This window comes from Hemitrygon akajei, chromosome 22 (assembly GCF_048418815.1).
Source record: "Hemitrygon akajei chromosome 22, sHemAka1.3, whole genome shotgun sequence".
Taxonomy (NCBI): Eukaryota; Metazoa; Chordata; class Chondrichthyes; order Myliobatiformes; family Dasyatidae; genus Hemitrygon; species Hemitrygon akajei.
Genome location: NC_133145.1, coordinates 6,202,115 through 6,219,043, shown reverse-complemented (window position 1 = coordinate 6,219,043; position 16,929 = coordinate 6,202,115). Strand labels below are relative to the sequence as shown.

The 16,929-nt window shown below is 42.7% G+C and overlaps 1 protein-coding gene across 1 annotated transcript in view; it reads left to right on the top strand.

Moving 5' to 3' along the window:
• The window catches only part of LOC140714919 (transient receptor potential cation channel subfamily V member 5-like), a 35,149-nt gene extending 27,629 nt beyond the window's left edge, over nt 1-7,520 (top strand). The window contains exon 5 of the mRNA XM_073026588.1: nt 6,424-7,520. Coding sequence (XP_072882689.1) covers nt 6,424-6,646 — 223 coding nt within the window. The 3' untranslated portion in view covers nt 6,647-7,520. The remainder of the gene's footprint in view (nt 1-6,423) is intronic.
• The last annotated feature ends 9,409 nt before the right edge of the window (nt 7,521-16,929 follow it).

Genomic DNA, 16,929 nt, shown 5'->3' with positions numbered 1-16,929 from the left:
TCAGTGCCCACCCAGCTAGTCCCAATTTCCTGCATTTAGTAGTCCCCTCTCAGCTCCACCCACCATGTACCCACCCAAGTGCTGCTTAAAGAATAATATTGTACCTGGCTTAATCACTCTCTCTAGCATCTCATTCCATATGCACACCACCCTCCATGTGAAAAAGTTGCCATTCAGGTCCCTTTTAAATCTTATCCCTCTCACCCTAAATCTATGCCCCTCTAGTTCTGATCTCCCCTAACCTGGGGAAAAGACTATTACTATCCACCTTATCTATGCCTCTCTTCATTGTAAACATTTCTATAAAGTCACCCCTCATTCTCCTATGTTTAAAGGAATAAATTCCCAGCCTGGCTCATCTCTCCCTATAATTCAGTTCCTCTAGACCTGGCAACATCTCGTAATTTTTTTCTGTACTATTTATAGTTTAGCTACATCTTTCCTACTACTGGGTAACCAAAACAGTACACAATACTCCAAGTGCGGCCTCACCAATGACTTATATAAATGCAACATCATGTCCCAGCTCCTACACTCAGTGCCTGATGGATGAATGCCAATGTAGTAAGTACCTTTTTCATGACCCTGTCTAACTGTGATGCACTTTCAATAAAATATCCACTTGTACTCATAGGTCCCTGTGTTCCATTACACACCCCAGTACCCTACCATTCATAGCATGTCTTCAGGCATTTGACTTTCCAAAGTACCTCTCACATGTGTGTATTAGAATTCACTTGCTACCCCTCCAACCACTTCCCTAACTGATCAGGATCCATTTATAATCTACAATAACCTTCTTCGCTATCATTAGCACCTTTGTCATCTATAAACTTATTGATCCAGCCTTATGCATTTGCATCAAAATCATCTCTATAAATAACAAATAACAAAAGTCCCAACACCATTTTCTACACCACATCACGAGTCACCAGCCTTCATTCCGAGAAACAGCCATCAACGAATATCATCTCCTTCTCAACTCAGAGCCAACTTTGAATCCACCTAACTAGCCCTTTCCATGGACCTTCCAGAACAGCCTACCATGTGAGAACTTTGTTACCCTTCTTAAACAACTGAACAGGACCAGAATATCAAAATAAAGATGTAATGGTGAGACTTCATAAGGCACTGGTGAGGCCTCAATTGGAGTATTGTGAGCAGTTTTGGGCCTCTTATGTAAGAAAGGATGTGCTGACAGTGGAGAAATTCCAAAAGAAAATCACAAAAAATGATTCTGGGAATAAAAGGGTTAACGTATGAAGAGCTTTTGATGTCTCTGGGCCTGTACTCACTGGAATTTAGAAGAATGAGGGGGAATATCATTGAAACCTATCGAATGTTGAAAAAAGGCCTCGGTAGAGTGAATGTAGAGTGAATGTCTGGGCCTCTGTACATCCTTCTGCAAATGGATCCTCAACTTCCTAACCGAAGACCACAATTTGTGTGGATTGGTGATATCTCCTTCTCACTGACAATCAACACTGGTGCACCTCAGGGGTATTGGCTTAGCTCACTGCTCTACTCTCTCCCATACCCATGACTGTGTAACTAGGCATAACTCAAATACCATCTATAAATTTGCTGATGATTCAACTATTGTTGGGAGAACCTCAGATAGAATGAGATATACCAACTAGTGGAGTGGAGTTGCAGCAACAGCCTTGCACTCAATGTCAGTAAGATGAAAGAGCTGATTGTGGAATTCAGGAAGGGTAAGACAAAGCGACACATACCAGTTTTCCTAGAGGCATCAGAAGTGGAGAGAGTGAGCAGTTTCAAGTTCCTGGGTGTCAAGATCTCTGAGGACCTAGGGTCCTTGATGCAGCTATAAAGAAGGCAAGACAGCAACTATACCTTCAATAGGAGTTTGTAGAAATTTTGAATGTCAATGAAAACACTCAAATACTTCTATAGATGTATCGTGGAGAGCATTCTGACAGGCTGCATCACCGTCTGGTATGGGAAGGGGTGGGGGGGGGGCTACTGCACAGGAACGAAAGAATCTGCAGAGGGTCATATATTTAGTCGGTTCCATCTTAGGTACTAGCCTGCATAATACCCAGGACATCTTCAAGGAGTAGTATCTCAGAAAGGCAGCGTCCGTTATTAAGGACCTCCAGCACCCAGGACATCCCCTTATCTCATTGTTACCATCAGGTAGGAGGTACAGAAGCCTGAAGGCACACAGTCAGCGATTCAGGAACAGTTTCTTCCTCCCTGCCATTCGATTCCTAAATGGACATTAAACCCATGAACACTACTTCACTTTTTAATATATATTATTTCTGTTTTGCATGATTTTTAATCTATTTAATATATACAGTATATATTGTAATTGATTTACCAAATTTATTTTTACTTTTTTTCTTCTATATTATGTATTGCATTGAACTGCTGGTGCTAAGTTAACAAATTTCATGACACATGCCGGTGATAATAAACCTGATTATGATTCTGAACGTTTCCTATCGTGGGGGAGCCTAGGACCAGAGGGCACAACCTCAGAATAGAAGGACGTCCATTTAAAATGATGAGGAAGAATTTCTTTAGCCAGAGGGTGGTGAATCTGTGGAATTCATTGGCACAGGTGTCAGTGGAGGCCATGTCATTGGGTGTATTTAAGGTGGAGGTTGATAGGTTCTTGATTAGTCAAAGCATCAGAGGTTACTGGAAGAAGGCAGGAGAATGGGGTTCAGAGGAAGATGGATCAGCCATGATCAAATGGAAGAGCAGACTCAATGTGCCAAATGGCCTAGGTTTTAAGATCTCAATATTAACCACCTTCCAGTCTTTGGGAATTTCACCAGTGGCTAACAATGAAGCAAGGGTCTCTGCAATACTCTCTCTCACTTTCCAAAAAGTCTCACGATACATTCAGTCAGGCCCTGGACCCTGAAATCCCTTTACATCATGTATACAATACACCCCCTCCCAAATGGGAAACATCTGATTGCACTTCCCTAACATTGAAGCTTAAAGACAAAGTTGGTCGTTTATTCCACTCTGACAAGGATAAGGTACACTTACGTATTGAAGATATAAAGCAGTTGGATAAAGCATAAAACTCTTTTTTAGGGCCAGGGCATATTTTACTGTTCCTCACTTCCCTGTGCCTCAGAATAAAAACTGTGGTTGCTGGAAATCGGAACCAAAAACAAAAAATGCTGGAAACACTTATCGGGTCAGGCAGGATCTGTAGAAGCAGAAGCAGTTAATGTTTCAGATGGGACAAATAGCCAGAAGCATTGATTCAATTTTTCATTCTATGGATGAAATAGCCTATAGAGCCATTGCCTCACAGAGCCAGAGACTCAGATTTAATTGTACGTTATCTGTGCTAAGTTTTCACGTACTGCCCATTCCTGGATAGGCTTCCTCCCACTTTCCAAATACATGGTATTGGTATGTTGCTGCTAGTCAGTAAGAGAGGGGTAGAAGAATCTGGTGGGAGTTGATGGGGGTGTGAGGAGAATACAAAATGCCATTAGTGCAGGACTCCTATAAATGTGTGTTTGATGTCAGTATTTTACTCATCTCCGTGTGTCTCAAGAAAGAACCTCATCTTTGATGAATATTATCACCTGGTTGTCCAAGCACCAGCCCCAGCTGTCAGTTGCCCCAATGCTCTCAGATGTTAAGGTCCCTCACAGGGAAACTGCTGCAAATTCCAACCCCCTCCTTCCCTTTTGCATGGCTACTGACAGCCATGTCAGTTAATTATTGTCTGATTTACGCTGCATTTGATCATTTTATAGTTCCACAGAACTTTCATTGATGAACCAAGTTATGAAAGAGTACAATGGATCAGAGGTCAAGGATATTGGCAAGTTTTTAGCCTTGTGGAGAAGTAGCAGAATCTTGGGGTCCACATCTACAGATCACTCAAAGTTGCTGAGCAAATTGATAGGGTGGTTAAGAATGCTTATGGTGTGTTGACCTTCATTAGTTGGGGGACTGAGTTCAAGAGCTGCAAGGTACTGTTGTAGCTCTATCAAATTCCATTGAGACCACTCTTGAAGTATTGTGTTCAGATTCGGTCACTTCAATTTAGAAAGGACGTGGAACCTTTAGAGAGGATGTAGAGAAGATTTACTGGGATTAGACAGCATGTCTTATGAGGAGAGGTTGATTGAGATAGGGCTTTATTCTTTGGAGTGAAGGAGGGTGAGAGGTGACTTGATAGAGATGTTTAAGATAACAGAAAGCATAGACAGAGTGGACAGCCAGCACCTTTTTTCCCTGAGCTGAAATGACTAATACAAGAGGGCATCATTTTAAAGTGATTGGAGAAAAGTATTGGCAGACTGTCAAAGGTAGGATTTTTACACAAGGAGTTGTAAGTGCATGGAACCCACTGTCAGGAATGTGGTAGGGGCAGATATGATAAGAAGATTTAAGAGACCCTTAGATACACACGTATGGATGAAAAATATGGAGGGCTATTTAGGAGGAAAGCATTAGATTGATCTTGCAGTAAGTTAAAATGTCAGCACAACATCATGGGCCAAAGGGCCGGAGTATGCTGTACTGTTCCTTGTTAGACCATAAGAGATAGGAGCAGAATTAGCCATTCTGGCCATCGAGTCTGCTCTGCCATTCAGTCAGGGCTGATCCACTTTCCATCTCAACCCCAATCTCCCGGCTTCTTCCTGTAACCTTTCATGCCCTGACTAATCAATAACCTATCAATATTTACCTTAAATACACCCAATGGCCTAGCCTCCACAGCCACCTGTGGCAACACATTCCATCAGATTCACCACTCTCTGGCTAAAGAAATTCTTCCTCATCTCTATTAGAAAAATAGACACCCCTCTTTTCTGAGGCTGCACCCTCTGATCCTAGACTTCCTCACCATAGGAAACATCCACTCTATCTAGGCCTTTCAAAATTCAGTAGGTTTTAATGAGATTCCCCCCACATTTCTTCTTATCTCCAGTGAGTACTCCTTGTATATTAACCTTTTCATTCCAGTTATCATTTTCATGAACCTCCTCTGAACCCTCTCCAATGTCAATACATCCTTTCTTAAATAAGAGGCAAAAACTGCTCCCAATACTCCAAGTGAAGACTCAGCAGTGTGTCAGCTTACATCCTTGATTTTATATTCTAGTCCGTCAAAATGAATGCTAACATTGCATTTACTTTCCTCACCACTGATTTTTCCTGCATGTTAACTTTTAGAAAATGCTACACAGTGACTCTTAAGTCCCTTTGCACCTCAGATTTTTGAATTTTCTTCCGATTTAGAAAACTTTCATTTCTTCTATCAAAGTGCTAGACCATACTCTTCACAACCCTGTATTCCATCTGTCACTTCTTTGCCCATTCTTCTAACCTGATAAGTCCTTCCGCAGCCTCTCATTGCTTCCTCAACATTTCCTGCCACTCCACTTATTTTCATATCATTCGCAAAATTGGCCTCAAATCCATTAATTCCATCATCTAAGTCATTGACATATAAAATTAAAAAGAAGCACTCCGAACACTAACCCTTCTGGAACACCACTAGTCACTGGCAGCCAATCAGAAAAAGCTCCTTTTATTCCCAAACTATGCCTCCTGCCATTCAGCCAATCCCCTGTCCATGCTAGTCATGTAATACCATTGGTTCTTATCTTGTTAATAAGCCTCATGTAAGGCATCTTATCAAAGGCCTTCTGAAAATCCAAGTACACAGCATCCATTGACTCTCTTTTATCTATCTGGCTTATTATTTCCTCAAAGAATTCCAACAGGCAATTGTAAGGCAATAATTTCCCTTAAAGAAACCATGCCATCTTTGGCCTATTTTATTATATGCCTCCAAGTACTCTGAGACCTCATCCTTAACAACTGACTCCAATATTTTCCTAACCACTGAGTTCAGGCTAACTGGCCTATAATTTCCTTTCCTCTGCTTCCCTCCCTTCTCAAAGAGTGGAGTGACATTTGCAATTTTCCAGTCCTCCAGATCCATACCAGAATCTAGTGATTCTTGAGAAATAAATACTAATACCTCCACGATCACTTCAGCTACCTCTTTCAGAAACCTGGTATCAACACCATCTGGTATAACTTACTTATCTACTTCTGACCTTTCAGTTTCCCAAGCACCTTCTTCTTAATGATAGCAATTGCAGTTACTTCAAGCTCCCTGGTACTCTTGAACTTCTGGCATACTGCCTGTGTCTTCCACAGTGAAGGTGGATGTAAAATACTCATTCAGATTGTCTGCCATTTCTTTGTCCCCATTACTACCTCCCCAGTGTCATTTTCCAGCAGTCTAATATCTACTCTCACCTCTCTTTTTCTCTTTATATATCTGGAAAAAAAAACTTTTGTTATGTTCTATGTTCTAAATCTGTGTTTAAGCTGCATGAAATGAACTAGATTTAGTGTTGTGGAAAGCCAGGCTAACATTGTGGTTGACTTTTGCAGGGTGGATAGCAGGAATGACAACGCTGTCTTGGAGATCCCATCTAATAGCAAGGCTGCGGAAACAAAGAGGCAGGATGAAAGGACAGAGAAAGAAGAAGCATTAGTCAAAAACAAAAACAAACAGAAGACTCGCCAGGGGTGGCACATGGTGAGGCAGAGAAGGATGGGCCAGAACACCAGCGATCTGTACAACGAGAGCTACAATGAGGCCAATCACATTTAACATTCCTGGGATGTTTCATTGGCTTTTCTTTTAGTTGGTGGATTCATTGACAACTAAACATTGGTGGTTGTGTGTCTGCAGAATATTTGGGTCAATCTTACCTCACTGGCTGAAGATAATTCTCATTTGGTTTAATTATAAGTTACTCAACAATTATGCTGTGGCTATGCATATTCCAACACTACCCACACAGTATAATTCATTAAGAGCGTCTGTCTCAATTGTATTATATATCCACCTATATGTTGTCCAATATGATCCTATGATTCTCATGTCCACAACAGTGCACAGGAACATTACTTCATTATGTCGACTGAAAAGGCTGGCAGCATTTTAGAAGTGCAAGCAACAAATGTAGATTTTTCTTCCATCTTCCTGTTAATAAAACTCTAACAATGGAAAAGATTTCTGTGTCCTAAGGTTGTGTTTTTGGAGGGCTGAGCAGGCAGCACATTCTGTCCAAATGTCAAACTGGAGGGACGAGGGAAAAATTGTGTAATTGGCGCATCAGAGGACTCAGGCCAAGGGATCAGAGACGTTGTGCTCTACTGGGGGTGGCATAGCACAGTTGTAATGACTGAAGATTTAAAATGGGCTGAGGGGTTTGGACGATATACACATATATTGATCTGGTTGTGTTTTCACTAATCTAGATGTGCTTGTATATGTGAGGACTGGGCCTCAAAGCTAGAATATGCATAGTTTGCATTGTTGTATTTTTACTGATATTCTATATGGGTTTGTCAACATGTATATGCGAGGACTAGGCATCAAGCCAAGGTGTCGCAGGGAAGGTGGGTGTTGGGACTCCTATTATTTGATTCTGGTCTTGTCTGTGCTTACTGTGTGACTGTTGGTAATGTGTCTTTGCACCTTGACCCCTGTAATAATGCTATGTTGTTTGGCTGTATTCATGCACGGTTAAATGACAATTAAACCTGAATTGAATTGAATCCTTGATTTAAGGAGTTATCATTGTGGTTTACTTTATATAAGAAGCACTAAAAGCCAACTGGAATGGCCATGTATGTAGCATTTGCCTGAAATGAATGCTAACATCTCTTTAAGAGCTGTGTGCTGTAAAGTTGATTATGGTAGCCAAACCGAGTAAGGAACCAAAAGAGAATGGGGAGGGCATGTAACAGAGCAAGAGCAGAGAAGCAGGGTGTTTCAACGTGTATTGATAATGGACCCTCCACTTCATGGAGCAGGTTATAGGTCTAGTGCCACTTCTAATGGGATCCTTCACGATCATCATCAAAGCTGTGGCGCTGAAGATGGCTCAGAGGAGGAGGTGGAGACACGCCAAAACTCACTGCAGTCCATTGCAGATAGCTCTAAGCCCCAGTGGGCAGCAGCAACATCAAGGTCAGAGAGTGAGATCTCTGTAATCAGAAGATATCCTTCCATCATGGCTTCGATTTGTTCTCTGCTATGAGATTTTTGATACATTGGTGGGATTTATAAATCATAAAAAGCATGTCTGTGGGGAAAGATTAGTCCAATAAGATACACAACTTTCAGTCTGATGCAGTCCTCATGGAAACAGGAGATAACAGCGAAAGCTGTGATTATGATCTGGTCTTTGTTGGGAATTAATCAGTAGGTGACAGGCATGTTGATGCCATTTTTTGGAAACATGATGGATGATTCACAATTTACATATAAAAATGAGTACAAAGGTGTCCAGTTTCTAAAGAACTGAATCTTTTTATTTCCATTGCAATACTTTATGGTGTGGCAACTATGCATGTTCCAAGTGTAAGGAGCACTGTGACATTGACTAGAGTCCTATGGAATTCTGGGAACTCATTTCCCCAAGATATAATTTGGACCATTCAGGACTGAGACTGATAGATCAGCATTGGGAACAAGCAATAAGAGACAAGCATCCTTTGTAGGTAGAATGAGCTAAGTCATGATCTAACAAAATGGTGCCAATGAGTCAAAATTATAAATGTCTTGGGAGAGCTTCATATAGTATAGAAACCATAGGCCTTCTGGCCAGTAAAGCAAGTGACAAAGTATTCCCAGAGTGGTCTAACCAGAATTTTATAGAGCTGCAAAGAGCCTCAATGCTCTTGAACACAGTCCCCCAAAAATAACGGCCAATAGACCATGCACCTTGTTAACAACCCTATCCTCTGACCCGCAACTTTGAGGGATCTATGGAACCAGGATCTTTCTGTTCTGCCAAGATTCCCGCCATTAACCCTGTATTCAGCTTTCAAATTCAACCTTCCAAAGGGAATCACTTCACACTTCTCTGGGCTGAACTCCATCTGCCACTTTTCAGTCCATCTCCGCATCCTGTCAATGTTCCATTGCAACCTCATGGTAGGCTAATACAGAAGATTAAGACTGATGGGATCCATGGAGATCCTTGGATTCAAAATTGGCTTGGCCGAAACAGTGTAGGTGGAAATCAGAAACAGGAAGGGAGCAATGACTCTATTGTGAGTATTCTACAACCCACTGCCCCCCACCCCCTCCTCATAGCAAAAGAGGCACTAAGGAACAGAGCAGGAGGCAGACTTTAGAGAAGTACAAAAATAACAGTATTATTGATGGGTGACTTCAACTTCCCTAATATTGATGGGCACCTCCTTAGTGCAAAAGGTTTATGTGGGGCAAATGTGTTGGATGTGTCCAGGAAGGATATGTAGACAAGCCAACTAGTGGAGAGGCCATACTGGATCTGGTACTGGACAATGAACCAGGTCAGGTATCAGATTACTCTGTGAGAGAGCATTTTGGAGATAGTGACCACAATTCCCTGACGCTTTCCATAGCCTTGGAGAGGGATAGGACCATACAATGTGGGAATGTATTTAATTTAGGGGGGGGGTGGAATTATGATTCTCTTAAGTTGAAACTTGGGAGCATAAATTGGGAATGGATGTAATCAAGGAAATGCACAACAATGTGGACATTGTTTAGGGGGCACTTGCTTGGAGTTCTGGATTTGTCCTATTCAGAAAGGGAAAGGATGGTAGGGTGAAGGAAACATGGCTGACTAGAAGAAGAAAGAAGCTTACTTAAGGTTTAGGACACATCTCTAGAGAGTTACAATGTAGTCAGGAAGGAACAGAAGTATGGATTTAGGAGAGCCAGAAGGGAGCATGAATAGACATTGGTGAATAGGATTAAGAAAAACCCCAAGATAATCTACACAATTGTGAAGTACAGGAGGATGACTAGAGTGGAGGGGGGTAGGACTGATCAGGGATAGGAGAAGAAACATGTTCCTGGAGATGGAGGAAGTAGGGGAGGTCCTTAATGAATAATTTGCTTCAGTTTTCACCAGTGAGGGGGACCTTGACATCTGTAAGGAAAGAGTAAAACTGGTTGATATCCCAGAACATGTTGACATTAAAAATGTGCTGGACATTTTATAAAATATTAGTATAGGTAAGTCTCTGAGGCCAGACAGGAAATCTCCCACATTGCTACGGGAAGCAAAGAAAAGAAATTGCTGCTCCTTTGGTGATGATATTTCCATCCATGGCAATGATATTAGGCCACTGGAGTAGTACCAGATGATTAGAGGGTAGAAAATGTTATTCCTTTGTTCAAGAAAGGGAGTAGAGATAATCCTGGGAAATATAGACCAGGGAGTCTTAATTCAGTGGTGGGAAAATTATTGGAGATGATTCTTAGGGACAGGATTTACAAGAATTTGCAGAGCATAATCTGATTAGAGGAGGTCAACATGGCAGTGTGGCAGAAAGGTCATGCCGTGTGAGCCTGAATGAATACTTTGAGGATTTACCAAAGCATATTGATCAAAAGCAGAGCAGTGGGTGTGGTGTATATGGATTGTAGTAAGGCATTCAACAAGGTTCCAGAAAGTCTGGAGGCATGGGACCCAGGGACACTTGGCTGTGTCGATTCAGAACTGGCTTGCCCTTAGGAAGCAGAGGGTGGAGATTATTTGGCTTGTAGGTCGGTGACCAGTGGTGTCCACAGGGATCTGTTCTGGTATCCCTGCTCTTTGTGATTTTTATAAATGACTTGCATAAGAAAGTGGAAGAATGGGTTAGTAAGTTTGCAGATGACACAAAGGTTGAGAGAGTTGTTGAGAGTGCAGAAGGTTGTCGTAGGTTACAACAGAACATTGATAGCTGGAAAAAGGCAGACAAAATTTAACACAGATAAATATAACCATATAACCATATAACAATCACAGCACGGAAACAGGCCATTCCGGCCCTCCTAGTCCGTGCCGAACTCTTAATCTCACCTAGTCCCACCTACCCGCACTCAGCCCATAACCCTCCACTCCTTTCATGTCCATATACCTATCCAATTTTACCTTAAATGACACAACTGAACTGGCCTCTACTACTTCTACAGGAAGCTCATTCCACATAGCTATCACTCTCTGAGTAAAGAAATACCCCCTCGTGTTTCCCTTAAACTTTTGCCCCTTAACTCTCAAATCATGTCCTCTCGTTTGTATCTCCCCTACTCTCAATGGAAACAGCCTATTCACGTCAACTCTATCTATCCCTCTCAAAATTTTAAATACCTCGATCAAATCCCCCCTCAACCTTCTACGCTCCAATGAATAGAGACCTAACTTGTTCAACCTTTCTCTGTAACTTAAGTGCTGAAACCCAGGTAACATCCTAGTAAATCGTCTCTGCACTCTCTCTAATTTATTGATATCTTTCCTATAATTCGGTGACCAGAATTGTACACAATATTCCAAATTTGGCCTTACCAATGCCTTGTACAATTTTAACATTACATCCCAACTTCTGTACTCAATGCTCTGATTTATAAAGGCCAGCATTCCAAAAGCCTTCTTCACCACCCTATCTACATGAGACTCCACCTTCAGGGAACTATGCACCGTTATTCCTAGATCTCTCTGTTCCACTGCATTCTTCAATGCCCTACCATTTACCCTGTATGTTCTATTTGGATTATTCCTACCAAAATGTAGAACCTCACACTTCTCAGCATTAAACTCCATCTGCCAACATTCAGCCCATTCTTCTAACTGGCATAAATCTCCCTGCAAGCTTTGAAAACCCACCTCATTATCCACAACACCTCCTACCTTAGTATCATCGGCATACTTACTAATCCAATTTACCACCCCATCATCCAGATCATTTATGTATATTACAAACAACATTGGGCCCAAAACAGATCCCTGAGGCACCCCGCTAGTTACCGGCCTCCATCCCGATAAACAATTATCCACCACTACTCTCTGGCATCTGCCATCTAGCCACTGTTGAATCCATTTTATTACTCCAGCATTAATACCTAACGACTGAACCTTCTTAACTAACCTTCCATGTGGAACTTTGTCAAAGGCCTTGCTGAAGTCCATATAGACTACATCCACTGCCTTACCCTCGTCAACATTTCTTGTAACTTCTTCAAAAAATTCAATAAGGTTTGTCAAACATGACCTTGACCTTCCACGCACAAATCCATGCTGGCTACTCCTAATCAGATCCTGTCTATCCAGATAATTATAAATACTATCTCTAAGAATACTTTCCATTAATTTACCCACCACTGATGTCAAACTGACAGGTCTATAATTGCCAGGCTTACTTCTAGAACTCTTTTTAAACAATGGAACCACATGAGCAATACGCCAATCCTCCGGCACAATCCCCGTTTCTAATGACATCTGAAAGATCTCCGTCAGAGCTCCTGCTATCTCTACACAAACTTCCCTCAAGGTCCTGGGGAATATCCTGTCAGGATCCGGAGATTTATCCACTTTTAAATTTCTTAAAAGCGCCAGTACTTCCACCTCTTTAATTGTCATAGGTTCCATAACTTCCTTACTTGTTTCCCACACCTTACCCAATTCAATATCCTTCTCCTTAGTGAATACCGAAGAGAAGAAATCATTCAAAATCTCTCCCATCTCCCTCGGCTCCACACATAGCTGACCACCCTGATTCTCTAAGGGACCAATTTTATCCCTCACTATCCTCTTGCTTTTAATATAACTGTAGAAACCTTTCGGATTTACTTCCACCTTATTTGCCAAACCAAACTCGTATCTTCTTTTAGCTTTTCTAACCTCTTTCTTAAGATTCCTTTTACATTCTTTATATTCCTCGAGCCCTAGCAAACCTCCCTGCTAGGATATTGGTACCCCCAGGATTCAAGAGTAACCCGTCCTTCTTGAACAGGTCACACCTGCCCCAGAAGAGGTCCCAATGATCCAGAAACTTGAGTCCCTGCCCCCTGCTCCAATCCCTCAGCCACGCATTCATCCTCCACCTAATTCCATTCCTACTCTCACTGTCGCGTGGCACAGGCAGTAATCCCGAGATTACTACCTTTGCGGTCCTTCTTCTTAACTGCCTTCCTAACTCCCTATACTCTCGTTTCAGGACCTCTTCCCCTTTCCTACCTATGTCATTGGTACCTACATGTACCACGACCTCTGGCTCCTCACCCTCCCACTTCAGGATATCTTGGACGCGATCAGAAACATCCCGGACCCTGGCACCAGGGAGGCAAACTACCATCCGGGACTCCCGATCGCCTCCACAGAACCACCTGTCTGAACCCCTGACTATCGAGTCCCCTATTACTATGGTCCTCTTTCTTCTATCCCTACCCTTCTGAGCTACAGGGCCGTCCTCTGTGCCGGAGGCCCGGCCACTGTCACTTCCTCCAGGTAGGCTGTCCCCCCCCAACAGTACTCAAACATGAGTACTTATTGTCAAGGGGTACAGCCACTGGGGTACTCTCTAGTACCTGCCTCTTCCCCTTCCTGACCGTGACCCACCTATCTGCCTCCCGTGGCCCCAGAGTGACCACCTGCCTGTAACTCCTCTCTATCACCTCCTCACTCTCCCTGACCAGGCGAAGGTCATCGAGCTGCAGCTCCAGTTCCCTAACTCGGTCCCTCAGGAGCTGCAGTTCGGCGCACCCGGCGCAGATGTGGACGTCCGGGAGGCTCGGAGACTCCAGGATCTCCCACATCCGACACCGAGAACAACAAGCTGCCCTCACACTCATACTTCCCGAACAACTGAAAATAACAAGAACTAAAAGATAAGCCTACTGTGCCCTCTTCCGCCTAAGCCCTCTGAGCCCAAGCCCTACACTCTGCTCCCGGCTCACTCCGCTGTCCGCAAACGAAGCTGCCCACTGCTTAAGGTTGCGTTCTTTTTTATATCTTCCCTCCTTCCCAGGCCGCCTTCACGAGCCTGCGCAGTCCCACATCTCAGAACTCCGATCTGAGAAGCAATTTGAAAATGGCCGCCGCCGCACTTCCTCTCAAAGCCTCGCTGTCTCCTTCCAAAAGATGTGAGGTGTTGCACTTTGGGAGGGCAAACCAGTGTAAGATTTACATGGTGAGTGGTAGGGCACTGAGTATTGTGGTAGAACAGAGGAATCTGTGAATACAGATCCATAAGAAGTGACATTAGAGATAGAAAGAGTCATAAAGACAGCTTTGGGCACATTGGTCAATTCGAAATATTGAGTATGGGATTTGGGATGTTATGCAGAGGTAGTTTAAGACTTCACTGAGGTCTAATTTAGATCATAGAACACAAAACAGTATAGCACAGGAACAGGGTCTTCGCCTCAGAATGTTTTGCTGAACAAATTAAAATAGTAATCAAATGGCCACATGAACTAGCTCCTTCTGCCTTCACAATGTCCATGTCCTTCCATTTTTCTCATATTTATGTGCCTAAATAAAATGTCTCTTAAAAGTCCTGAATGTATCTATCTCTACAACATCCCCAGCAGTGCACTCCAGGCACTCACTAGACTGTGTAAAAACAACTTGCCTCTCACATCTCCTTAGAAACTATCCCCTCTCACCTTAAATTCATACCCACTGGCATTAGCCATTTCAACCCTGGGAAAAAGGTACACTCTACTCTATCTATGCCTCTCATAATCTTATAAACCTCTATCAGATCTCCCTTCAACCTCCTTCGCTCCAGGGAAAGCGACACAACTTTGTCCAACTTCTCGATGTAGCATATGCCCTCTAATCCAGGCAACATCCTGGTAAAAGGCTTCTGCACCCTCTCAAAAGCCGCAACATCCTCTGGGGCAACCAGAACTGCATGCAATGCTGCAGTTACAACCTAACTAGAATTTCTGTTACTAGTTCTGTGACTTTTGTATCCAATGCCTCAATTAATAAAGGCAAGCATGCCTTACAGAAAAACATAGAAAACCTACAGCACAATACAGGTCCTTCAGCCCACAATGCTGTGCCGAACATGTACTTACTTTAGAAATTACCTAGTATTAACTATAGCCCTCTATTTTTCTAAGCTCCATGTGCCTATCCAGGAGTCTCTTAAAAGACCCTATCGTCAATAGCGTATCTAAGGTATGGCACGTTCCTATTAAGGGAGCAGTTCCTATTAAAGTCAGACAAGCCATCCTCAGATAGTGAAAAAAAATTTCTTCAGATGTATGATCTATCCTTGATTATCATGGGTGAGAAGCACTAGGATAGCCTTAGTTCAGAGCATTGTGTAAGAAGACCATGAAACGTTTCTTCATGAAGAAGAAGGAAAGTAGAGCTGAAGGATGGAAGAGATGAAAGTTGGAGGTGGAGGAAGCCAAGAAGTCGAACAAGTTCTTCATGCCCTTCTTTGAAAAGCCAAGAACAAGTTGTTCGACACATTCCATGGAGTCGCCTGCACCTGCTACAAGTTTGTTAGAATCCGAAGGTGGATCAAGTACAAATGCGTCACAAGCCAAGGAGGAAGACAAGTCAGATAAATCCGAGTATGCCGAGATTAAGAGTGAGGCTGCCACAGAGACCGTGGACATGACAGGAGGGGAAGACAATGTGGTGGTGGTGATGTTGAGTTTATTGACAAGATTTTACCTGACGAACTGAACCTAGTGAACTGGATGGTGTCAAAAAGCCTGGAACTGTCATACCAGAAGTGATTGAACAGCATAACATTGGACTTCTGAAGTTCCACAAGGATACTGGAAAAGCAATTCTGCATGACGCGTTGAGAACAGAAATAATAAAACTGGGTTCAAAGTATTTCCAGAACAATGAGGGGCCTTTCCTACCAACAAATAACCACTCAATGAACTAAACTTGGTTCAAGAGGAAATTGGGAAATGGTCATGGTGAGGAAGTGACTCGCTCATGGCTGGTCTATTCCCCTTCTAAAAAGTTTGGATTTTGTATCTGTTGTCTTCTCTATTTCCAGTCAGACCATCAATCCTCATTGGAGCAGGAAAGTGGATTCAACCAGTGGAAAGCACCTGAAAGGATTAGTGTTCATGAAAATGCCAAGAATCATTGGGAATGCTTCACACAGTGGAAAGAAATGGAAAGAAATTTAGCTGGAAACAGAGGAGTTATTGACATGGTATTTCAGTCACAGATTGAGAAGGAAAAGCAGAAGTGGCGTGATATCTTGACGAGAATCCTTCACTGCATAAAATTCCTTGTGACTCAGAAGCTGGCTTTGCGAGGACTCAGGGAGTCACTTCAGCTAGACGATGACTCCAATGTGGGGAATTTCCTTGGCTTACTGAAACTACTGGCCATCTTTGACCCTGTCATAAAAGAACACCTCACTCATTTGGAAAGTCATCCTGGATCCACATCTTTCACTGTGTGTCCAGAATGAATTCATCCACATTGATGGCATCCACAATGTTACTGAGAAGCATTTGTAAAGCTAAGTACTATGGTCTCATGTACGACTGGACTCCTGATCAGGCACACTGTGAGCAAATGTCAGAAGTAGTGAGCTATGTGTAAGTTGATTTTGAGAGGAAAACAATCTGTGTTAGAGAGTCCTTCCTTGGTTTTATCCAGATAAGCCAGAAGGATGCTGAGAGCTTGGTTGAAGACATCTTGCAACAGCTAGAGAAGGACGAAATGGAGCTACAAAATTGTCGGTCACAGTGCTATGACATCGCTGCTGTGATGGCTGGACACAGAAATGGTGTTCATCAAAGAATAAGTGAGAAAATCAATCTGGCAGTGTTTGTGTACCATCTAGACTATTCTGATCAGTTGTATCACCATCTGGTATGGAGGGACGTTGCACAGGATCAAAAAAGGTGGCAGAAAGTTGTAAACTCAGCCAGGTCCATCATGGGCACTAACCTCCCCAGCATCCTGGACATTTTCAAACGATGATGCCTTGAAAAGGATGCATCCTTCATTAAGGATCTCCATCACCCAGGACATGCCCCTTTCTCATTGCTACCATCAAGGAGAAGGTACAGGAGCCTCAAGACACACATGCACCATTTCAGAAACATCTTCTCCCCTTCACCATCAT